Source organism: Vombatus ursinus, unplaced genomic scaffold (genome assembly GCF_900497805.2).
Source record: "Vombatus ursinus unplaced genomic scaffold, bare-nosed wombat genome assembly UNPS02014814.1, whole genome shotgun sequence".
Lineage (NCBI taxonomy): Eukaryota > Metazoa > Chordata > Mammalia > Diprotodontia > Vombatidae > Vombatus > Vombatus ursinus.
The window spans coordinates 6,852,132-6,878,077 of record NW_020954592.1 but is presented as its reverse complement, the minus strand read 5'-3'; the positions used below and the strand labels follow the sequence as shown (position 1 = coordinate 6,878,077).

At 37.8% G+C, this 25,946-nt stretch overlaps 1 protein-coding gene across 1 annotated transcript in view; it reads right to left on the bottom strand.

The window, feature by feature from the left end:
* Window positions 1-25,946, bottom strand: part of FRMPD4 (FERM and PDZ domain containing 4) — a 279,887-nt gene that overhangs the window by 162,138 nt on the left and 91,803 nt on the right. Inside the window, exon 3 of the mRNA XM_027835294.1 lies at window positions 3,463-3,623. Within this exon, the coding sequence (XP_027691095.1) occupies window positions 3,463-3,623 (161 nt within the window). The remainder of the gene's footprint in view (window positions 1-3,462; window positions 3,624-25,946) is intronic.

The window sequence follows — 25,946 nt, the reverse complement described above, 5'->3', positions numbered from 1 at the left end:
AGAAACAGACATTTTGAGCTGGATGGGACATTAGAGACCATCTAGTCTAACCTCCTCCTTTTATAGGGAAACTGAGGATTTGAAGATGTGAAGGCACAACATACTCAAAGTCACATGGCTTGTTTGTGGCAGAAATGGACCTGAAACTTAGGTGTCTTGACATCCGGTCTAGTGCTTTTTCCTCTAAAGAATATTGCTTTCTATTTTATATTTTCATTACTCCTCTCTCTGAATGGGACAAACTGAAGTCCATATTTAATTTTTTGGGGTCAGGGGTGGAGAGAAATAGAAAAATCTTACTATATCCACAGGACAGTATCCATGCTTTAAGTGTTGAAACTGAAACTTATAAATCACAGAGTGATTTATAAATACATTTGCAGAACTCATTTTTCTCCTTTGGGAAAGCAACCACTAGGATAATCAAATTGGTAAGTGACCAGTTGCTAACTCCCTATTTCAAAATAACCAGTTCTTTGAATTTAACCACACTGAAATGACTATTTGAATACTAATTGTAGCCCTAGATTCATGCATTTCAAGCCAAAATATGAACAAGACCCAGGATAACCTAGGAAGATGATCTATTTAATTTAGCTGTTGTGTTGAAATCTCTCTTCCCTTTTCTGATTCTTCTACCTAAAGGCAGAGTTCTTTTCTACCTAGGACCTGCCCAGGTCTCTCTCTCCCCTCCAAACATGGCACCTACTGCTAAGATAGGAGAGTCTGCTGTCATCGAATCAGGAGGGGCAACTAGGAAGAGGGGAAAAGAAATGCCAACAAATGGCTTTTCTTATCATCTCATTCTGGTCTCCTCTCCTATCCTCACACTAATAAAGCTTGTCTTTGGGGGAGAGAGGCTTATGCAAGGGTTGGATTTGGACTACAAGGTTTGCCCTGCCCTTCCTTTTGGCAAGAGGTAGTTCTAGAAAGGGGAGACTAGAGAGCCAGAAAAAAGTAGGAAGAAGAAACTGGGGATCTAGGCAGGGAAGTGGGCAGCACGCCTAGAGATAAGCTAAGATAGCTCTCAGAAGATCTGTCCTGAGCCTGTGCTGTGACCCAGTAAGAGACTGGTACCAGGTATATACATGTCTAGGTTGGTGACAGCAGGCCTAAGGGGCAGATGGGGACCCCTTCTAGCCCCTGGCCAAGCTTGGGTTGGCAGAATTGGCAAGCTTATAGGTTACTTATCTTTTTTTTTTTAATTCAGTTTGTATTTAGCAAGAGGGTTTTAGAGTAGGTAAAAGAGATATGAGATAAATGAGTGCCTTGACATCAGCGGGTGTTTTCCACCACAATGTCTGGCAAATAAAAGGTGCTTGCTGACTTGAATCAAACTGTCTGGGTCCCTCATCCCCTCTATCTGATGCTCCAGACCATGGAAACTATTACCAGTGGTTATCCAACAAAAGGTTCTAGGTATGAGAAAGGTGGAATCCCCCAATTGATCTACCAGGAAGGTGAGGTATATGTTTTGGGGGATGCAAGGTGGGGAGAGAATGATCAATACATTTTTCCATAGAAACATTATTATATGTGATGATTAAGTTCAATAGAACTACTAAAATGGGACAATATTTCAGTTACAATTCTGAGTTAAATAGGCTGTCCAGGGAAACTGATCACTACACATAACATTGTTTTTAGGGCAAAATACAAACCAAGTCCCAAACAGCCAACTTATAAATACAATTGTGAAACTGTCTATCCCATCATTAGCCCAAACCACCTCCTCCCTAAGGAAAGCCACCAGGCTGATAACTGAAGGATTTGAAACATGAATTCTGCACACATAATTCCTTGTTCCTTCCAAATTATGAATCAGTGGAGCTCTTCAGGGAAGAAGTCATTCTTTACACTTTATTAAATAGACCGGGTTCTCTTCCATAGAAGCAAAATCTATGTCTTGTCACTTGCATGGCAGCAACACATTTAATCTAACTTTTGAAGGATAAAAATTAATGGAAATCATTTTGTTTTCATTTTTATACTCAGCACCTCAAACCTCCCTATCCACAAGCATTAGTGGCTTTGAATTTGAGAATGGGTAACAGGGCAAGAGGGGGCATGTTATTATATGTTGCTATAAAGTGTAAACAGAGAAGGGGAGAGCAAAGTTGCCACTCTGAGGGACTCATTATGGCCAAATGACCAAGGACTGTGAAGTACTCAGCATTATGGCCCACAGAAAGTTGCATGATATATTTATTATATATTACAAACATATATACATACACACATATGCATGGTATCCCAAAAGACTTAGTAAAGTTTTGTTTTAAATAAGCTAAAATATATATGTATGTGTATCTATATATGCATGTGTATATGTATTTATGTATATGTGTGAATATAGGGACATATTAAACCCAGGCCATACTGGCTATAAGGCCAGCTATCTTTTCAGTATATATGCCCTACCACCATGAACAATCTTAACATGTTTCAAGTATAGTAAAATGAATCAATCATTTCAGTCAGTCAGATGTGTAGATGAGGAAAGAACCAATTTTTCCAATACTACAGTTAAGGAGAAATAGATGCTGCACTGAAGGACATAAGAATCTTGAAAATGACATAAGAGGAGTGAGGACTTTGACCCTTGGCAGTCACTGATTAATTTGAGTTTACTTTAATTGCTCTTGGTGAAATTTGTGAAAAACAGGACATTTGATCCTTCTGGATCAGGAATTTATGATATGAGCCTTCATGTTTTTTTTCTTGGAATCACAAACTCTAAATGGTACAGCTCCAGAACTGTGAAGACAACTAAAGATGCTGTTAAAGACTCTAATAAAAAGAGAAATAGTACATAAAGGAAATGTGTGTGTGTGTGTGTGTGTGTGTGTGTGTGTGTGTAGGAGTCAAGGACAGAAATATGGATAAAGAGTTTCATTAATAGATGAAACAATTGTAGAAGAATTTTCATCATCTGGAAATTCTTCCACCAACAATAGCAGGCCTTTCTCCTCTCCCCCTCGGCTCCCCCCCCCCCCCCCTATTTGGGAGGCATTGTGGTATGGTGGGAAGAACACTGGAAGCAGAGGACTTCGGTTCAAATCTAACCTTTGCCGCTTATTAGTTGTGTGACTGTGGGTTAAGCAACGTACTTTTCTTTAAAATAAAGGAGTCAGACTACATTACCTCTAAGGTCCCTTTCAACTCGTGATCTATGATTCTTTGAAGGTCTTTCCTATCAAGTGTACACACTTAAAGAAACACCAATCAGCTTTGCTTATGGTCAATCAAAATCGCCAATCATCTCATGTTTAAAAATGTACAGCTGAATGAAATTTCCTCTAAAAGAAACTTTTAAGAGCTATTCCAACTCTAGCTGAAATTATAAATAGATTTGTTTTGTTAGCCACACCTATGGTGGGCTTAAAGAGGAGGCCCACAATTCATAGCTGGATAAGGTTAGAAGGGGCAAGAAGCAGGAGGGAGGACTGCAGGGTAGCTTACCTGGGGTCACTGAGCGGACAACCACTGGCTTTTCACTCCCCGCCACAAATCCAAATCCCAGCACCGGATCCCTCCTCATCTCAACTTGTCGAGGAGCAGGAGGGATGATTTGGCAGCTTTCAAATCTCGGGTCTTCAAAGGTGACCCCTTGTGTCATGTGACTGTGGACAAACACAGAACAAAGGAATCATGAATACTAATAATAATAACTTACCACAGCTGGGTTTAAGTCCTACTTCTGACACATATTGACTGTGACCATAGCCAGTCACTTAAGTGGCTCCTCTTTTAGGCAATTCTCTAAGTTGCAGAATAGGTCTTGATCTGTATTAATATACAGAGTTCCCATATATAAAAAGGTGCCAAACACACTGCCATCTGGCTTCAATGCTCCCAAGTGCTCCTCTCCCCCCACCAAATTAAAAAAAATTGAAACAGAGAAATATTTAACAAAATAAGAAAAAATACAATAGGACACAGATAATGTTAATATATGGCTTTCTCCACAAATATGAGGCCTACAGGAATTCTCACATCTGGATTAGTGGTCCATAGTTTTTACGTGAGTTTGACATCATTGTTCCACACTGATGAAATCCCTGGCCCAGTCCCTGTGCCCGATACGGCGACAGTGCTTTTCAGTTACAAAGTGGCTTTACAATTCTGTTTACCCGGTTTGGTCTAGCTGTTCAGTTTTCCTGCAGAGTCTGCTCTTCATTTGCTACAGAACAAAAAAGAAAGTTGGTTTGCAAATCCTGGCATGTTCACTAAATCCCACTTCACACGTATTTTCTGTGTGTACCACACAGAATTAAATTGGTTAAACACAAGAAAGTACCTTTCTCTACTCTGTGATAAGATCTGCCACAATGACCAGCTTTGGGATCTTGGGAAAGTCATTTTACCTCTGTGGGTCTAAATGGCTTCACATCTCTTACTTTTCTAACATTCTTTTCTGTAGCCTCATACACAATCCAATTTAGACTACTCTATCTCACACCATGGGAGGCTTATTTTTCTCAGAGTTCAGCATCTGTAGCAAGCCAAGTATGATCACTAAAGAAAAATGAAGTTGAACTCATTATAGGACTGGTGGAAGAGAACAAGACTAATCCATCTGAGACTGTCTGTGGTACAATGTGTGTGTAGGGTACCTGTGAATTGATATGCATTCTAGCGAAAGCTATGGTACTATGAATATTTTTTTCCTTCTTGCTGTATGATGTTTTCATTTTGAATGAAACACAAACAACATAATCCCAGGCCATCACAATATCAGAATTCATCACAGCATTAAAAAGCTGGCAGTGAGCCGTTCTGGTCAAACATTCAGAAACAACAATGGTTTATGAGGGAATAAAATAATACAAGACGTGGGTGAGAGAAAACAAAGTATGTATCAGTTATTGTGTGCAGCCCAAGCAGCTGCAGAATCCTAGGGGGTACACAGGAGGAAGAAAGGTCATAGGATTATGAATGTTTGGATCCAATCTGTGTGCAGTGTTAATTAGTGAGAATTGAGTTGAGTGGTGACCATGGCTCTTAGTGTCAGTCTTCTACACTCAGAATCAGAGTCTCGGGATAGTAACGATGGAGCCCTGACAGACATGTTTTCTAAATACAGTCAATTCTCAACATTTGGGCATTTAATTTTCCAGACTTCAAGCATTCGTGTGATTTTATTAGTGATCTTATTTTCACTTTCCTGTTGTCAAGTGTATATATTTGTGGCTAAGTGTAGCAGAGAAACAAAATAAGAGGTCTGATATATCAGATTTGTGGAGTGGCTTGGATCTCACTAGGCTCTTACTGGTCTTGATCACCATACATTGTCAAGAGCTTCTGGTCCATTTGTTGCATATATTCATTGTCTGCCTTTAAAGCTCAACTTTTGTGTTACAATTATGCCCTTCAAGCACAGTGTAAGTCCTTTGGGCACTAAGGTGATGTCAAGACCTCACCAGTTACACCATCTTCTGACAGCAGTGACTGAAGTCCCAGCAAACCTCTTCTTTGGTTTTCAGAGGGCAGCCAAGGTAGAGTGGTTTACACCAGTACAGTATACGGTATACACCTTATCTGATACAGTGGAAGGTAAGATTCAGGTGAAAAATGTTAATTTTAAGACTTTTATTTGCTGTACAGTATTTATGGTACTATAGATTTTGTATATTATGAAAAGTGAATATTTTCTGAAATAATGTATCTTTTTTATTGAGATGTTAGCACAAAAGGTCACAGAATTCTAGAGAATTACTAGGGAGAAAAATGTTTTGCATGTTACCAATTTTATTTTGTGTTTTGCATTTTATGGGTTATTTCATAGTTACTGTGTTAGGAAAAGTGCATGTTATCAGAACAAATATTTTGTTACAAATAATTATATGCAGAAAAGTATATTTTCAGCAATATCTATAAGAGATTACAGTTTTTGGTGGTCTAGGGAACTTAATTCCCTATTTCCCATAAATCCAATGTACCAACATCCTTGTTTTTGACTTCTGTGCTGTTTTCTAGGAACATTACCCACTTGAAAGTTGAGGATCAATCGTAGCACCATTTTGATTCCCCACTCATCCTCTCACAGGAAAAGAGAGAAATCAGTGTGAAGCCAATGAGCCCAGAGTTTGAATATGGATATGATTGGTGACCATTTTGTCCAAATTGTAAACTGTTTATGAATGCATGTAAATGGATCCATAATACATGTCCTTTCATACTCCATTCTCTTTCATTCTGATCCTTTTCCTTATTCATTCATCTAATATCAAAGTTTAATCTATCCCAAACAGACTCTAGGGTTGGATCATTTTATTATTTCAAATGACGATCACAGGTATCATGAGAATATCCCAAAGTTTATTTTTTAGCCTAGTGGTTAATTATAAAAAAGCTATATCTTCCCTTCCCTATTCCTCATTTCAGTTTTTACCCCTATACTTCCCTTTCCCCCCATCTGGGAATGGGGAACCTGCATCCTTGAGGCCACATGTGGCCTTTTAGGTCCTTGGATGAGGCCTTTTGACTGAATCCAAGTTTTACAGAACAAATCTTTTTTACTAAGAGGATTTGTTCTATGAAGTTTGGATTCAGTCAAAGGGCCACATTTGAGGACCTAGAGGGCCACATGTGGACTTGAGAATTCAAGTTCCTCACCCCTGCCCCATACCATTCAAAAATCCTTATTTGTTTCATATTTTTGAGGGTACATTTTGAATGTGGAAAGCACCAAATAGAATTATGTGTACAACAAAAGGAAAGGTTACACATTGCTTGTGGTCATTTTTCTAACCACAACAGAAATTCTCAAAGGTCTCTGAAAACTGGCTACCTAAAATTTTGGCCTCAGGCTTTGGTTAAATTGAAATCCTGTATTATCAGGCAGTTTTTAGATAAAGAAATTAAAATTATCTATACTCATATGAAAAAAATGCTCTAAATTACTATTGATTAGAAAAATGCAAATTAAAACAATTCTTAGATACTACCTCACATTTATCAGATTGACTAATATGACAGAAAAGGAAAATGATAAATGTTAGAGAAGATATGGGAAAATTGGGACATTAACATATTGTTGGTGGACTTATGGACTGAGCCAACCATTCTGGAGGGCAATTTGGAACTATGTTCAAATGGCTATAAAACTGTGCATACCCCTTGATCCAGCAATACCACTACTAGGTCTGTATCCAGAAGAGATCATAAAAAATGGAAAATGACCCACATGTACAAAAATATTTATAGCAAATATTGGTAGCAAAGAATTGGAAATTGAGGGGATGCCCATCAATTGGGGAATGGCTGAACACATTGTGGTATATGAATGTAATAGAATGCTGTTGTGCTGTGAGAAATGATGAACAAGTGGATTTCAGAAAAACCTGGAAAGACTTACATGAATTGATGCTAAGTGAAGTGAGCAGAATCAGGAGAACATTGTATATAATAACACCAACATTGTGCGATGATCAACTATGATAGACTTAACTCTTCTCAGCAATATGATGATCCAACACAATTCCAAAAGACTCGTGATAGAAAATGCTATCCACATCCAGAGAAAGAACTGTGAAGTCTGAATGCAGATTGAAGCACACTATTTCCATTGTGTAAAATTTTCATATTATTTCATTACATTGGTTTTTTCTTTCTCATGGTTTTTCTCTCATTGTGATTCTTCTTTCACAACATTACTAATGGTGATATATATGTAATATGATTGTACATGTGTATAAAAAAACTGGTTCATCCAGTTTATAAATTGTTGTTGTTGTTACATCATTGTTATTATTACTAATATTATCATAATTATTAAATGATCACAAATAATAAATCCTAATCACTTAAAAAAAAAACCAAAGAAATTGAAATCCTGCAAGTCAGTACGGTGTCATTAGAGTATCCTGATATGGGAAGTGGAAAAGGAAGAAGCATTTATATAGCTCCTACCATGTGCCAGGCACTGTACTAAGCACTTTACAAATATTATCTCATTTGATCTTATTTGATGCTATTTTTGAGGGTCTCTTAGTGAAGTGGAATTTATCTTCCTAGAAAAATGTCAACTAATTTTTTACAAATTGGTTCAATAGTCATAGATCCAATTTAACAGTATAAAACACAATATTTTACATGTGGGTAGCATGGTGTTCAAAGGCTTTCAAAGTCATGACATTATTTGATTTCTGCAGTAATCCTGAGTGATAATCAAAGTTAATGTAATTGTCATTTTTATAGATGAGGAATATAAGGCTCAAACTGGTTAAGTGCCTGAATAGCATGGAAAAGTCATTTTGTCTTCATGGGTCTTATTTTCCTAATTTGCCAAATGAAGGTGTTGGATTAAGTGTCCTCTATATTCTCTTTAAGTTCTAATAATTTAATGGAAAATGTGGTACAATGGAAAGTCACATAGATTTGAGTTAGGAGAATCTGAGTTCCAATCAAAGATGTGCTGGTAAAAGTTTAACAACTAGCTCTTTGGGAAAAAAAAGCAGTATAACTGCACACACACACTTTTAAGTTTAATTTGCAGTTGTTTTAGGCAATTGGGGTTAGGTGACTTGCCCAGGGTCACACAGCTAGTAAGTGTCGAGTGTTTGGTTTGAGGCCAGATTTGAACTCAGGTCCTCCTGACTTCAGGGCTGGTGCTCTATCCACTGCGCCACCTAGCTGCCCTTTTAATTTGTATTATCAACACTTTCATTTACATTTACCATTAATATTTACCATTTCATTAACATTAGCATTTTCTCCATCACTTCCTTAAGTTGAGACAATCAACAATGATAAATCAAGACCTCATTTGTAGCAATTGCCAATTCCTGAGGTGTAAATGCTCACACTGAAAATTTAACAATCAGCTCTCCCAGCCAGTTTGAACTGGATCCACCCCACCCCTGATTCTAATCCTGGCTCTGCCATTTGCTAAGTGTGTGACTTTGGGCAAGTCACTTGATCTCTCTTGGCCTCAGTTTCCTCAATTTGTAAAACAGAGTTGGATTTGATAACATCTAAAGCCCTTTCTATCTCTACAGCTATAATCTTCTGAGTCTGTGATCTGCCCAAAGTCACATGGACTGTTGTGGAATGCAGAACTACAACCTAGGCATCTTGACTTCAAGTTTGATGCCTTTTTAAAAAAAAAATTTGTATTAACCAAAGCGGCTCACCTTTTATGTCCTGGACTAAGAGACCAGCTTGAAAATGAGAACTCTGCTCAATGAAATCAAAGCCAAAATGATTACTACAGCCTCAGAGTTAATTCAATTTTTTCTCTCTAATCTTTTCCAATGAGAAAATCTTTTAAAGAAGGTCACTTTATAATTCCCTAGAAGAAGTGGGTATGCCATCTGGCCAAGCATATTGTTCAAATGCAATAAAAAAAAAAGGTGGTGGGAGATTTGGGTGGGGATAGTATGGGAGCTGTCAGAAGACTGTCCTTGTGTACAGTTGATAAGAGTGAGGTATCAACTCAAACACTTCACCTTGCATTTTTTTTTTTACCCAGCTAAAGTTAGAAAATCCTGACAAGCAAAAAGAATGGTAGAAAAAAATTCTCTCATGTTGTGAGGGAGAATCACTTATGTATGAGTCTTAGTGTCAGGAGTTTCTAGTAAACCAGAAAGAGCTAAAACTGAATCAGGTTCTTTTCCCCTCCAAGTGACAGTGAGTGAGCTATGATAAAATGCAAGTATGGATGACAGCTTTAGGTAACAGGACTGGTGGGGGGGTATTGTTCCCAAATGTCACTTAAACCATACAGCCCTGAAAGAGGCCAAAGATGGTTTGTGTGGACACCTGAGGCTAGACCAGTGGCTACACAGGGAACTGGGATGATTCTATATCAACCACCTCTACCTTTTGTTTCCCCCCAGAAAGGATCATTGTCACAGAAGAAGCAACCATTTAAGAAAAAAAAATAACAACATCCTTTTGCCTTGAAGTGATAGTCAACTGAAGCTGGGAAGATATTGTTTTTTAGGAAAGGATCTAAGCTAGATAGAAGTAGGGCTTTCTCTCCTTTGTATAATGGAAGGTATGACCCTTATGCTTCCTTGTGGGATGAAGGACAGAGATGGTGAAATCCTGTCTTCATGATGAAGGGAAGCATGACATCATTGGTGTCCTGACAATGAATTATCTCTTTAACTAGGTAGATCAGGAAAAGTGGCTTGTAGGAGGTGGCACCTAAGCTAAGCCTTGACCAAGGCTAAGGATTCTAACAGCTGGAGCTTAGGAAAAAGTATATTTCAGGCATGGAGGACAGTTTGGGTAAAGGAACAGAGACAGGTTGCCTAATTAGTATTTATTGAATTGAAATAATACCTCCTTAAAATCAAAAGTAGAAAAAAGATGATTGGAAAAAAGATAGAAAATCTTGATGTCTTTCCTATAAATAGGGTGAGTAGTCTGTTGTGTATGGTAATGGTATCCAATCGCATTAATAATATACGTTTGTCTTTGGATCCCTCCTCCCTAATATTTTTCTTCCTACCTCTTTCTTCCACATTCTTCATACCCTTCTTAAACATTCAATACTCTGCCGTTCTCCCTGCCTGCCTTTCTCCTGTTAGAGGATCTGATAAGTCATTAATACTTTAGTGTGAATTAGATTGTGTTACCCTTTCCAGGTGTGTTTGAATTTTAAAATAGGAGCAGGCAAGAGAATCTAAAGCAATGAATCTTTAATGGTAGAATTTCATTTACTATGGATAGGAGAAATATTTTAGGGAAATATTTTAGCCTTTCCTTCCATGTAGATGATCAGAAATTGACTTTGTGTAAAATTGGTGCTGAGCTTAATCAACCAATTAGCATTTATTAAGCACCTGCTCTGTGCTAGGTGTTGTGCAAGGTTCAGGGGATACAAAAAGAAATATGAAACAGTGTACAACTGCTGTAGGAGAGGAGAGTTTTAGGCAATTTTGAGCTCTCTGTTCTGAGGAGCAGAGTTTTAAATAGGAATTTTTGCACCTGGGGTAAATTCCTGAAAGATGTCTAAAGATGTTAAGGGAAAGGTGGAAAGGGTTAGCTCTGTGTCTGTTCCGCAGACTGTTCTGGTATAGGTGTGGGGCATTGCTGAAGAAGCCACCTTGCTGGAACGGGGCAAGGATGGATGGAGCATAGTTCTTCCCAGCATCCTGAAGAACTGCAGTCACCATCAGTATCCTCTAAATTTGGTGCCTTGAGGGCAAAGCTCTGGTCACCTCTACTGAAATGATAATTCTGTGAAACAATCTGTGAAGCTAACCCTGTTCTACATCGAATAAAGGAGGAAATCAGAAATCTTTGAGAAAATAAACCTTTGCCTTCTTTAATAATACTCTTTATATCCATGAGAAACGCACAATGGTGTAGTGGGAAGACAACAACAACAATAATAGTGAAACAAGAAGAAGCAAACATAGCTTCCTATGTGGGTTCTGCTACCAGCTAACTTTATGATTTTGGGCAAATCCTTTACTTTCACTGGCTCACTTTCCTCATCTGTAAAATGAGGGGGTTGGATAAGATGAAGTCTAAGGTCTTATCTGGGTTAAGAAATTTTATGACAAACTCTATTTTTGGAGATTCTGAGTTGCATGAAAATTTTGCAGAACCTTTGAGATACTTTCTAATAGATTTCCAAGGGCTTTAAACTATGAAATTCATGAGTTTCCCCCTTCAAATTCATGCAAACCATAGTAGGAATATACTTATTCATAGTATGGCTTTTCCTTGCACTCCTACCTTTTTGAAACCATGGATTATATCCTGGTACCCTGATCAGGAAATCCTTATGATCTCAATTAGCCAGGTTCCATCAAAATCCTAATCTGGTTCTTCATGGTGACTAAGGTAACCCAGGATTCTCTAAGGCTATGCAGATATGCCAGAGAAAGTCTGGCAACTCTTAACAATCTGGAAAGAGGTTGGATATGGGTTCTGCGAGCCACCATAGTCAAGGACCAGCCTTGGTCCTTGGCGATGGTAAAGGAAGTATATGAAACTATATGAAAAGGTCTAGAAAAGTTGTGGGAGAAGGGGGCACCCACATTAAGGAATCCACATCTTTTGAAGTAGGAAATAAATATAAGGACAATACTAATAGAGATAAATTTATACTTGTTTGTATAAAAAGTTAAAGGGTCTAAAATAATAACAAAACAACAATGATAAATGAGCAAATTGTAAGATATTAAGGTTGTCAGTGAATGCTGTTGGAGTTCTAATGGTCCTTTCTTTCCTTTGTTGTACCTTGGTTATTTCAGTCACAATAACACAAATTTAATGAACTTTCTGCCATTAGGTACATTCTTTCATTATACTTGGGAACAAATGAATGGCCACATGGTGCAGATGGGAATGTACTCTGTAGAAAAAGAAAATGCAATTAAGTTCAAAGAATAATAGCATTATAGTTCTAGCCATAGAAGAGACATCAGGGGGTATATTCTCCCAAAAACTTAAAATTCAGTTATTTCACACACCCCTCGTTCACATGCATTTGTGTGCACAGATACCTCCCAAATCCAATTCCATTTCCCAAAATGAAGATTCTTCTATTTACCATTTACTCCAGCTTACTCTGTTACTTACTACTTGTGAGACTGTGGTAAAAATAATAAGATAAAATAAAGAAAAGAATAAGATATAAGCTAAAATAAAATGAAAAGATAAATAAAAATAAGACCTGTGCTCTCTGAACCTAGGAGTTCCTCACCAATTAAATGAGGGAGTTAGATTGGGAGATCTAGCTCTCTAAGTCCCACGAAACCCTACAATTGTGCATTTGTCAAAGCAAGTAAACAGTTATTTGGTACTTATTATATATCAAGCATTGGGAATGGGGCAGCTAGCTGGCTCAATAGATAGAGTGCTGGCCCTGAAATCAGGAAGACTCATCTTCCTGAGTTCAAATCTGGCCTCAGACACTTAGTAGCTTGGTGATCCTAGGCAAATAACTTAACCCTGTTTGCCTCAGTTTCCTCATCTGTAAAATAAGAAAGAAATGGCAAACCATTCCAGTATCTTTGCCAAGAAAAATGGGGTCACAAAGAGTCAGACATGACTGAATAAAAAACTGAACAAAAAGCACTAGGAATACAAATACGAGGGTCTTAGGCTTGCCCTCGAGGATCTTATATGAACTTTGGGAGGCATAGGAACACTTTACCAGAAGATTATTTACATTACCCAGGAGTCAATGACATTAAAGCCACACATATTCATGTCTCTCTCAATGGCTAACTTCCTGTCAGGAAGAAAGACTGGCAAAGACGAGAATGAAAAATTGAGTCCTTAGAAGTTAAAGATAGGAGTACCTTTTCTTCATTAAAGAGGCAGCATGCTGCAGTCGAAAGTGTGTTGTGTCTGAATTCAGAGGACCTGGGTTCAAAACTTTTTCTTTACTCTCTTGCTATTTGTGTGACTCTGAGCCTCAATATATGATTCTGTGTGTCAAAAAGAGAACCACAAAGTCCGATATATTGTTTCTCATGGAAACATTGGACTTTGGTATGGAAAGGGATTCCTTTGATAGAGATCATGTACTGCAGTGATTCTTTTTTTTTTAACATGTATTTTTTTTTTATTTTGAGTTTCAATTTCTCTGCCTTTCTCTAGCTTTTCCCCTACTCCTTTAGAAGGCAAGCAATAAGTAGTGTAGGGAGTCTTAACATTTGTGTGTGTGTGTGTGTGTGTGTGTGTGTGTGTGTGTGTGTGTGAGATAGAACACTTCTGCAATCTGGTGGAGCCTAAGGGCTCTCTCTCAGAATAATGTTTTTAAATGCCCAAAATAAGATACATAGGAGTACAAAGGAGATCAATTATATTGAAATACAAAATATTAACAAAAGAAATTCATGGAGCTCCTGAAATCTATCCATAGACAACTTGGGGATATGTGAATCCCAGGTTAGGAATCTCTGATCTAGTCCAATTATTTCATTTTGCAATTAAGGAAACTGAGGTCCAGAGGGGTCAAGTGACTTAAGTTAGGTTACACAGTTAGTTGTTGGCAGAGCCTCCTTTTCAATTGATGGGTTAGTGCTCTTCACCTTAATAGCCCTTCTTTGGCTTTCCTCACCTTTCATACAAATATCTTGATACATTATTATTTTCCTTATCAGTAGGTTTTATTTCAGAAACCTGCTTTTCCAGGGAATCTAAAAATACCAACCCTTGCTTCTTATTCAATGATAATGTAACCACACTAAAGTTTTCCCAAGGAAACAATTTTTTTTCTTTGTGAGTCAAGCACTTTTTGTCACTGTATTTGAAATTTTTTTCTTAAAAAAAGAAGCTTGAATCCTGTTTTTAATGAGCTGAAAAGGCAGCATCTTTGTACCTGCCCAACATGCCTCACTGAGCTCTGATGCTGAGGTTAGGAGAATACAATAGAGGATTCACCAGTTGGCTTGTCCCTGAACAACACACTCACACAGGCCAGGGAATTTGCTGAACTGAAAAATACACAAGCAAATTAATTGAGGTGGAAAGTGAGTACAACAAAATGGAGTGAGCAGTTTCTGTGTCCTGCTTTTGACAGGTTTCGTTCCAAAAGGAATGACATCTGCTCATAGTCAGCTTACCTCTGCATACTAGGCAGAAAAGGTTTTCAATGAAACCCTCCAGCACTTGTTCCTCAGCATGAATAGGAGACTGGTGTCTTCAATCTATCAGGAAGAATTAATTCAGCTTACCACGTAAGGAGACCTAAAAAAAGAGCTCCTGGCTTGGGATGGGCTTATTAGCATAAGCAACCTCCTCAGTGTTATATGTGCTGAGCTGAAAGGTATGTGAAAGGAGCCTTGCTTTTAGGAACCATTAACTTGGACACGGAGGGCAAACAAGAGCAGTGGGGTGGTGCCAAGGGCACTGCCTGGGTGGTTAGTGCTCGGACAGGTGGCAGTGAAGATGCTCTGTTTCTCTAGCCTGTAAAGAAATGGGTCTTGGCACCAGTGGTAGAGCAGAGAGTAGTGATCTTAGAGTCAGGAAAACACAGGTTCAAATATTGCCTTAGACAATTGCCAGTTGTGTGTCCCTGGGGAGGCTTCTTGACCGTTCTCATCCTCAGCTGCCTCATCTGTAAAGTGGGTAAGTGATAGTGCTATTTTGCTGAGGATTGAAGGTTTTGCAACCTAGGGGTGCTGTATACATTTTAGTAACTAATATTGTTTTAGATATAACCAGTTGTGATTAGGTGTGGTTCAGGTTCATGATTATATTTTGGATTAGAATGGCAATGAAGGAATGGATAGAGACTCTCACTTTGCTGGGTGTGACTCTAAGAGAGGTAGCCTGGCATAGTGCAAAGAACACTGCACTTTCAGTGAGAAGATCTGGATTTGGATCTTAGCTCTACCACTTACTAATTATCTATCAGCCCTTGGGCAAGTCACCAACCTTTCTGAACCTCAGTTTCATCATCTGTAAAATGGGCATAAGACAACTCATACTACCTACCTTAAAAGGTTGTTATGAAAACCAAGTGAGTTAATATCTGTGAAGTCTTTTGTAAACATGAAGTGCTACATGAATGTGATTTGTTATTTTTCTACCAGTGCCCAAATCCTGTAATTTTGTATCAATCAATAAACATTTATTAAGCAACTATTATGTTCCAGGTGCTGAGCCTTTCTACTCTTTCAACTAAGTTGACTATCTATCTATCTATGTATCTATCTATGTGTCTATGTATCTATCTATCTTTCTATTATGTGTATCCTGAAAAAATATGTATTCTTGAAGTTCAGAGGCAGCTATGGTATTGTGCTCTGGAGTCTGAGGCTGTGGGTTCAAATTCCCATCTCTGATACTCTGCGTGTGACCTGGGTCAGTCAATTAATTTCTTCAGGCCTCAGATTCTCCATCTGAAAATGAGGGGGTTAGACTAGATGACTTAAAAAAGTCTCTTTCAGCTTTATATCTATGATTCAAATGGAAAAGGACTAGATTTAAAAATAGAAATTCTGTAGTTTATATTCTAGCTTTGCTTCAAACCAGCTGTGTTATCCAGAGAAGATCACTTAACTTCTCTATTCCTCAGTTTCCTCATCTACAAAATGAGGAAAATAATATTTATATAATCTCCCTTATTCAGAATGGATGTGAAGATCAACCAATATAATTTATTTAAAAAACCCAATTATTATTAACTAAACTGAAGGTGGGCAGCTAGGTGGTGCAGAGGATAGAGTTCCAGGTCTGGAGTCAGGAAGACTCATCTTTCTGAGTTCAAATCCAGTCTCAGATACTTCCCAGCTATGTGACCCTGAGCAAGTCACTTAACTCTGTTTGCTTCAGTTTCCTCATCTGTAAAATGAACTGGAGAAAGAAATGGCATACTACTCCAGTATTTCTGCCAAGAAAACTCCAAATGCGGTCATGTAGAGTCAGATGAGACTAATTTACTCAAGAACAACAAAAAATATCTTTTAGAATATAAGCTTCTTGAGGTCAAGGGTTGTTTTTATCTTTGCATCCACAGAACCTAGCACAGTGATCAGCACACAGTAGGGTCTTTATAAGTGCTTGTTGAATGAATGAATTGTAGAATAGGAAGAATGCCGATTATATTAAATGATATCTCAGGCACAATTCTCATATCCTATTGGAGTTTTTTTTTAAACATTAAGGGCGATTTAAGCAGCCCTGCAGGCCCACATAATATTTTGTAAAACCCAGGGAATCTAGAATGTTATCTGTGGCACAGACGTTTAAAACACACAGGGATCGCTACAGAGCTGCTAACCTTGAGTGCGTAGTGTACAGAAACAGCCCAGAACTTCTCTATGATATACTATAAACCAGATGGTATCCTTAATCTTCCACAAAGCCCTCCACATGCGGACTATAACACATCTGGTGTTAGGGTCTTTCCTCTTTAGATAAAATACCTCTTTTCTATTTATCACCCCAGTGTAAATTTGCAATCTGGGAAGAAAAAAGATCAGATTTTACACATCTGCTTTTGTCCATATAGGGAAAATAGTTTTGTTAAGTTAATCAGCTCTGCTTCATACTGTCAGGGCTATATAAAATAACTATCCAACAAGAAACAGATGAAGAAGGCTAACAGCAATAAGCTCAAGGAAAGTCCATTGGAAAGTAAGGCAGGTGGGCAAAGAACTGTTTATTGCTTAGGCTTTGGAAATTGTTGTCATTCAGTTGTTTTCTAGTCTTTTCCTGTTCTTCATGACATCATCTGGGGTTTTCTTTTCTCTTCTTTTTTTCTTTTTGGAGTAACAAGACAATTTCATTTATTTATTTATTTTTTATTTTTCAACATTCACTTCCATAAGATTTTGAGTTCTAAATTTTCTCCCCCTCCCCAAGAAGGCATGCAGTCTAATATATGCTATGCATATACATTCATATCTTTTGGGGGTTTTTATTTTTTGGCAAAGATACTGGAGTAATTTGCCATTTCCTTCTACAGGTCATTTTACAGATGAGGAAACTGAGGCAAACAGGGTAAAGTGACTTGCCTAGAGTCACACAGCTAGAGAGTGTCTGAGGCCAGATTTAAACTTAGAAAGATGATTCTTCCTGACTCCAGGATGCTGGTCCTCAATACACTGTACCACCAGCTGCCCTTTGACAGGAACATCGTAGAAAACATGAACATTTGAGAACATCAGAAGGATGTGAACAGAATGTTTTTAGCATGAACAAAAGACCAAAAATGTAAGTGAAAGTTCACAGCAAAGGAAAATGGAGTAAAGATTTGGAATTCTCTTATCTCTTGGGGTGGGATGGCTATACAACAGGAGGGAAGTGTTCCTTATCACTTACAAAGTGAATCATTAACAAGGCCTTATACTCTCTTGACTGATCCTCTACTAGCTAAGAAAAACAAATAAGACCAAATTTGGAGACTAGAAGTGACACACACCCAAGAGGGTGTCATTATAAAGTCCAGGATGTTCTCTGTCCTCCTCTTCTTTTGGATTCAGAGTACAGCCTGAGTCCCATCTCCTTTATAAAACTCTTTCCTCACTATTGTGACCTGTCCCAGCCTTCAGTCATATCTCTTGACTTTAAACCTGAGTCACAGAGGCAAGCACCAGGAAGCTGGAGGGAGGACATGAGGAAAAGGGCAGAAGCAGCTATGGTACAGAAAAAAATAGGGAATCATGCATTGTGGGGGAAACACTTCTTTGATCAACTGAGGGATATGGATGGAAAAATTGATACACTTGAATATAATGTAGAAATATATACATAAGTAATAGAATGCTATGGATTGTCTGGTAGCTATAGTATTCTACTATTTGGATTTATAGGTCCAGAAAAGCAGAGGAGAATGGTACATGATGTGTTAGGATATGGGGAATTCATGGTAAAGAAAGTTCCTCCATCAATTCAGATCAACAGGTACTTTGTAACTTCAAGTTTAGATAGTTGCCTAGGACTTTAAGAAATTACATACAAAGAAATGGAGCTTTAGGGGCTTCAAATGCTCTACCACAAGTCTCCTAGTTACTAAGGAACAGAGCCAGATGGGAGCCATGTCTTCTATTTACAAGTCTCTTCTTTCCACTAATGCTTGGGGCTTTTCAAAGTGCTATGAGAGACAAGATGGGGAAAAGAAACGTGGGAACATTTGTAATTGGGAGAACTAGAAGATTGGGGCAATTTCATGAAGAAGCTAGCACGTGAGCTGGGTCTTGAAGGACGGACCACCATAACTAGGTTAAAGCAGACTGGTCAGTGGGAATACCATTAAACTCTGTAACCGGCCTTGCAGTTATGGAGCTGAGTTCAAATCCAATGTCTGATTCTTACTACCTATGTGACCCTGCTCAAGTCACAACCTTTCTGGGCCTCAGATGCTTATTTGTATATAATGGCAGCTTTGCTGTGCATGCTCAGATCACCTAACATGGAGGCACCATGCTTCTCTGGGTCTTTTACCATGTGGTCAGGAGTTACCTTCTTCTATTTGCTTTGTCTTAAAAACTGCGAGACTGAGACAGTCTCACTCATTTTTTCTGCTTAGCCTCTGGAGATGGTAAGGGTTAATTAAGGCTTAGCATGAGTACCATGAATTGAACTATTTGGGGTTAGAGAAAGGGAAATTTCCTTTCCCTGCTCTTCCTTTTACCCCATGGCCCGAAGAAATGTGTCTGGAGACTCTGTTATGTTTCACATGTCTTTTGTCCTAGGTGCAGGCTGTAATCCCCACTGGATCCAGAATAAAGCCCTGGTGATTTGAAGCCAGGATTCCAGGTGGGATGCTGTAGCCAGACAGTGCAACAGGGAAGCCCTGTAAAGCCAGAGTACTTTGTAAAAGGAAGACGGTTGAACTAAATGACATCGAAGGTGTCATGGATCACTGATCCTATTTTTTGCAAGCAGTTGTCAGTGAAATAATCAGAAAGCATTTCTATCGTGGGCCTCATGGTCCATAAGAAAACAAAAGGATTTTTATAAGTATTTGACTGAACCATATCTACTTCTGGAAGCATTGTTTTGGAGTTTTCGAATTCACTATGCCATTAAAGTGTTAATGTACCCAGTGAAAAAAACAATCAGCAGACCATGATGTGTAGAACAGTTGGGTAGATTTTTCAGACTTGACTCTTGACTTTACACAATATATCCTCTCAACAATTCTGCACGGTGAAAGTAGCCCATTTTGACAATATTGTCAAATCCTACATTAGTAAGATATAACGAATTAGGTCCCCTCCGGGTTTAAGCAGCATTAAGGATGGATTCCCTGCTGTTATGGATGCTAATGCAACAGGCTCCAGTAAGTTAAAACCTTTTTTTTTTTTTTTGGCTAGGCAATGGGGTTAAGTGACTTGCCCAGGGTCACACAGCTAGTGTCAAGTGTCTGAGGCTGGATTTGAACTCAGGTCCTTCTGACTCCAGAGCCGACGCTCTATCTACTCATTGCACCACCTAGCTGCCCCAAGTTAAAACCTTTGAAGGTTCAGTGTATGATTGTTGTCAAAGGTTCAAAGATCTCACACCTGGTGGGTATGTGCCTTGTCATGTACACTTCTCTCTCTCTCAAAAATGCATAAGGTAATTGACCAGGACATATCAAATCTCTATCTCTCTCAGATGTGGAGATTGTTTTTGTTTGTCCTTCCTTCTCAAAAAGGACCAGTGACATCAGGAGGGTGATGCCTTGACTTGAAAATGAACTGGATTTAAGTGAGGCAGAGCTGTGCAAAATCATGGAGTGAAAGCTGAAATCCCTCTTTAAAATAGTAAAACAAGATTCAAAGTTAGAAAAAACATTTATAATTAATTTAAAAAATCATTCTGACTTTTTATTGAACTAATTTAAAAATATATAGTGCAGTGAAGTAGATAGATGGTAGCTAGATTGCACAGAGGATAGAACATTGGGCTTGGAATCAGGAAGACTCCTCTTCCTGAGTTCAAATCTAGCCTCAGATACTTACTAGTTGAGTGACCCTGGACAGGTCACTTAACCTTGTTTGCCTCGGTTTTTTCATCTGTAAAATGAACTGAAGAAAGCAATGACAAAACTTCAGTGTTTTTGCCAAGAAAATCCCAAATGGAGTAATGAAGATTTGGACATGACTGGAAATGTCTATAAACAACAAAAAGTGGATAGAGAGTTGAACTTGAAATTGATCGGAGGGATGTGTTTAAATTCCATCTCTTACTAGCTATGTGAGTGTAAGCAAATCATTTTATCATTCTGAGCATAGTTTCATCATTTGTAAAATAGGAAAATAATATCTGCAATATCTATCGTACAGGACTGTTGTGAGGCTCAAATGAAATCATGTAGGTCAAGTGTTCCATAAACCTTAGAGCCCTACGTAAGTAGGTCACTTATTATTATTATTATTTATGAATTGTAATAATGCCCTTTCATTTTTTTGTCCCTGAACTGAGCTTAGGACTATAGTTCAGAAAGCTACAAGTATTCATCATAGAATAAAAGCAGAAGTATCACATCTCCAAACCATGCAGTCATCTTCAGAAAATTGGATGCAATCAATCAAGCACTTACTAGGGCTTGTATAAATGAATGTCCAAAACACGTCTTATTCACTCATAATCACATTTATTTTTCAACTGTTCAGCTCCACTGTCCCCAAAGCAGCCCTACCAATTAGTCTTTTTATCCAGAGCCAGCTTCAGTCACAAAGATAAATTTTTGTCATCAGTGAGAACAATGAAATTTCTGGCTAGCAAAATGATTATTGACTGTTCCTTGGGAATCTGATTATGGGATCTCAAAGGACAAGATGTTTCTCAGTTTGCCTAAGGTAGATAAGACCCTATAGCTAGATTTGTTATCAATTAAACTAATGGAATTCTATTCAATGTATTTAGAGATGGCTTCTATGTTAATGGCATTTTAATGTGACAAGTAATAAGAATCAAGTCCACAAGGAGCTGAGTGGTGGAGCCCATGGCCGCCTTAGGCCCTTACCCTCAGAAAAATCATTATTCAATTAAACTCAGTAAATCTTTGTTAAGCACCTACTATGTGTCAGTCAATGTGTTAGCTCTGGACACCCAGTTGGATTTAGTATAAAATACACAGCTCGTTGTTGATGATTGCTAGCTTAAAAATAATGCAAGCTACCCGTTTTACTATTTATTACCCAAGTTTACCCCTAGGCAGCATTCCAAAAGTTCATTTGTAAGTTGTTTCTCTGAAAGTCAAATTCTTTTTCCCATAAAAGCTGTGTAGTAAATAGTGGACAGGTTCCCAGGACAACTTTAAAAAAAAAGAGCTTATTTGAATTAACCCATTTCAGGCATAATTATAATAGTAAAAATACTAGTCTGAGTTCTGAAGCCTAAGAATAGAGGACCCTGTGGTGCAACATTAAGGAAGAAGAGAATTAGGAGAAGAAGGAAGAGTTTCATCCAAATATTTTAGGCACAACATTTTCCCTAAAAATTGGTTTTGGTGTTGTTACATCTTTCCTTTTACTCCCTCTATATCCCTAATTTGCTTGGTACTCTTCTCTCTCAGTGAGCTCACGGTACTCTTAACCAAGAATGTGCAGCTGGAGCCCTCTTAAACAGGTTGATGAGAGCTGATTGGTAAATTTCCAGGGTGAAAATTTACATCTCAGAAACTGGGCAATGCCACAAATCAGGGCTTGATTTCTTGTTTTGGTAATTGTCTAGACTTAAGAAATTGTTATAAATTGGATAATTTATATAGTCTAAATTGTTAGAAATTGGATAAAATGTTAGCAGTTCAGATTATATACTTATCTACATTGGTGCAGGGAATATCTACACTCAGGAAACTGTTTTTGAGGCATTAAAGTAAAAAAATCAGAAGAAAAACAGTCCTAGCAAAGAACCATAATTCATTTATTCATTCATTCAGTCAGTCAGTCAGTCAGTTAAGAACCTTTTTAAAGCAATTACTATGAGACAGACACTGTGCTAAACATTGGGCTTACAGAGAAGAGCAAAAACACACTATATGTCTTCCAGAAGTTCACAATTTAATGGGGGAGACATCATGCAAATAGCTATGTATATTCAAGATATTTATAGAGAAGATGGGAAGTAATCCTAGAGCAAAAGTACTGTTGGGATGGGGGATGGGGATAGGGTGGGGAGGTTGAGGGAAGGCATTCTGAAGAAGGTGAGATTTGAGCCGACTCTTGAAGGAAGCCAGGCAAGTTAGGAGGTAGAAGTGGGGAACCTCATTGGAGGTGTTCCCACCTGATAAAAGTATCAGAGCTAAATGTGGTGGGGTGATTGACTGATTGATTGATTGACTCAATTCCTATCTTTAGAGTAGCGTGATGTTTTCCCCCTTAAAGTTGAAAGTTTATTAAATCAAGGGCTTCCTGCACAATTTTAATTCAGATAAAGTAGCAATTCTCAAGCTTTTTCAGCCTGCAACATTCCCAAGGAATGGAGGAAGCTCCATCATCCCTAGCATGTTCCCTTGGCTTCTTTACCCATTCACAAAATGGCTCATGGTTTGTTACCCAAGCGTGTTGTAGCTTCCACGTCTGCATCCCAGTATACTCCAAAGGCTAAAGGGAGATGAAGTTTAGGAGGCAGAAGAGAGAAACTTGATATATTTCCTTTTTTTAACTTTTTATTTACTACCACTGCTATCAAATGGTTGTTTGGAACTCCAGTCTCTTTGACCCTTCTGACACCAACAATGACCTTCCTGACAGCTTCAACCTTTGGCTTGAGAAATATTTATGAAAGGAAATAAGCATCTTCCATGATGAGCAATTAATGGCCTAAATTAACATAATTTATCATCACATTAGCATTTAGAACCTCTGAATGATTCCAACGATTGAAAATCAGAATAGAAGCAACTTTTCTGTGGCTTTAAGAAAATCTATCAAACTTGCAAATTGCTCCTTTACATTCTCTTCCTCCACCTCAATGACGTTTCCCCTTGCTCCCCCACACGACAGACTGTAAAAGATATTAACATTTATTATTTTCAGTTGTGTTTCCCTCTCCTAGCCCCACCCCAACCCTAGGCAAGATTAGAGTTACTAGCAATTAAGAATGTGGTATACAGTGCATTTAGTGAAAAGTCTCACCAAAGCTATCTCATAGGATTTAGAGTTGGTGGGAATCTCAGAGATTATCTAGTCAGACTCCCTCTTTTCACAGATGGGGAAACTGAGGCCTAGAAAGGAAAATTGACTTTCCCAAGGTTATACAGATAGCTTGTGTTCCCATCTCCACCCTACCTCTCTCATGCATACACACATCAATATAACTATAAATTTAGATAAGTTTTTATTTTTTATATCATCCATTTTATTTGGCTATGCAAAGCACAGGACAGGCTTTTATTGTGTAGTGAATTATTTTTTAAGAGCTAAGTGCTTTTTTTCAGTATAATTAGCATATGTTGGCAGAATTAGTTTTTATTAAGAATAAATTTCTTATCATCTTCATTAAGGTGTAACAAAATATGTAACATAGGCATTCTTCATGACATATTTAACAAATTTATGGCTAATTAACTTGTTATAATGTTCCTCATTTAATTCAATCTAAAGGCTGAAAACTACTTATAAATGTTAAAGTTAATTGCACATATATTGAAATTATTTCTCATATTCTTTGTTGATATCATTTAAATACCAGCTCATCTGCTTATTAGCACCTGTTATGACAAATACCCATACTGTCAAATCTAAATAAATACTGTTAATGATATGCAATAATGGCATTAGTAGATCTGGTTATGATATATTAACAATTATTCCCATCAGAGACCTACTTCAGAGACTTCATGAATCTCTGCTGACTGTGTGATATGACCTATCATGCATTTAAAATTAACAACAGACATTAACATTTATATAAGGTTTACTTTTACTAAGTATTTCCCTCATAACAAACCCTACAAGGGTGGGGAACCTGTGGCCTCGAGGCCAGAGATGGCCCTCTAGGTCCTCAAGTGTGGCCCTTTGACTGATTCCAAACTTCACAGAACAAATCCCCTTGAGCTAGAGGGCCACACGTAGCCTCGAGGCTGCAGGTTCCCCACTCCTGCATAAGGTAGATAGTGCAAATATTATTTCCATTTTATAGACTTCACATTTTTTTAGACAGAAAAATTTGAAGCCCAGTGGTTACATAACTTGCTTATTTTAAGTAGTCAGGGCAAATCACGCCAACAAGCATTTATTAAGTATCTGCTATGCAGTAGGCACCGTGTTAAATGCTGGGGATACAAAGATAGGCAGCAAAACAATACAAAATGAAACAGCAGCAACCCAGTTTTTGTTCTCAATGATCTCATAGCCTAATAGGAAAGACAACATGCAAATGACTATGCATAAACTAGTATAAACAGAGGATAAATTGGAGATAATCTCAGAAGAAAAAACCCTAACATTAAGAAGGACAGGGAAAGGCTTCTTGAGGATTTTAGTTGGGACGGGAAGGAAGCAAGGGGATCCAGGAAGCAGAGATTAGGAAAGATTGTATTAAAAGGAAGGGACACAGTCAATAAAAATATCCAGTCAGGAGGTGGAGTATTATGTTCAAGTAACAGCAGGGAGGCCAGTGGATCTCAGAGTACATGGAAGGAAATAAAGTGTAAGAATACTGGAGAGGTAGGAAAGGGCCAGGAATCCTACTCTAATCTAGAAAAGATCTTAGAAGCTATGTAGTACAATCTCCTTGTTTTACAGACAAGGAAACTGAGGGCTCATTGATCTCAAACTTAATAAGTATCTGAAGGTGAATTTGAATTCGTATTTTCTGACTCCATGTTCGCTATTCTTTCTAAAGCATCATTTTTGTACTTCTTAACTTGGTAAACATAGTAAAATAGTTCCAAAAAGGTAAAAGAATCTATAGGGCTTGTTGAAGAGAAATCTTCTCAATGGAATAGTGTGCTCTAAACCATTCTCATTTATTTTCCACCTTCCCAGACAAAGAAAGTGATGGGTTTTTTTTTGATAGAGGGCACTAATTTTGGAGGTAAGACTTCTCTCTTATAGAAGTTGTACTCAATAGAACACTGAAGCATTTCAAATCAGTACACTTCAACATTTACCAAATGTCTATTATGTGTTAGCATTGAGTATACAAAGACAAAAGCAAAATCATCCCAGGCTTTGAGGAGCTTAGATTTCACTAGGGGCAAACGTGTAGAAATAAGTAAATACAAAGCAATTTCAAGGAAGAGAGAGAGAGAGGAAAAACTACAGGGATGAGGAAAACTATCAAATAAGGCTCATGAACATTACTTTGAAGGAAGTTTGGGATTCTACCAGAAGGTGAATTGGGATACAATTCAGATATGAGGAACACTTTGCAAAAGTACAGAACATATTATTATAATATCTACTAATAATAATATATTACATATATTGTAATTGAATGTAATATATAATTACAATATGCTACATATCACATATTAGAATATATTAGAATATATAAGATATATTCTATGTATGTGTATATATACATATGTATACATTTATATATGGGGAAGAGCAAGCAAGCCAATTTGACTGGAATGAAGC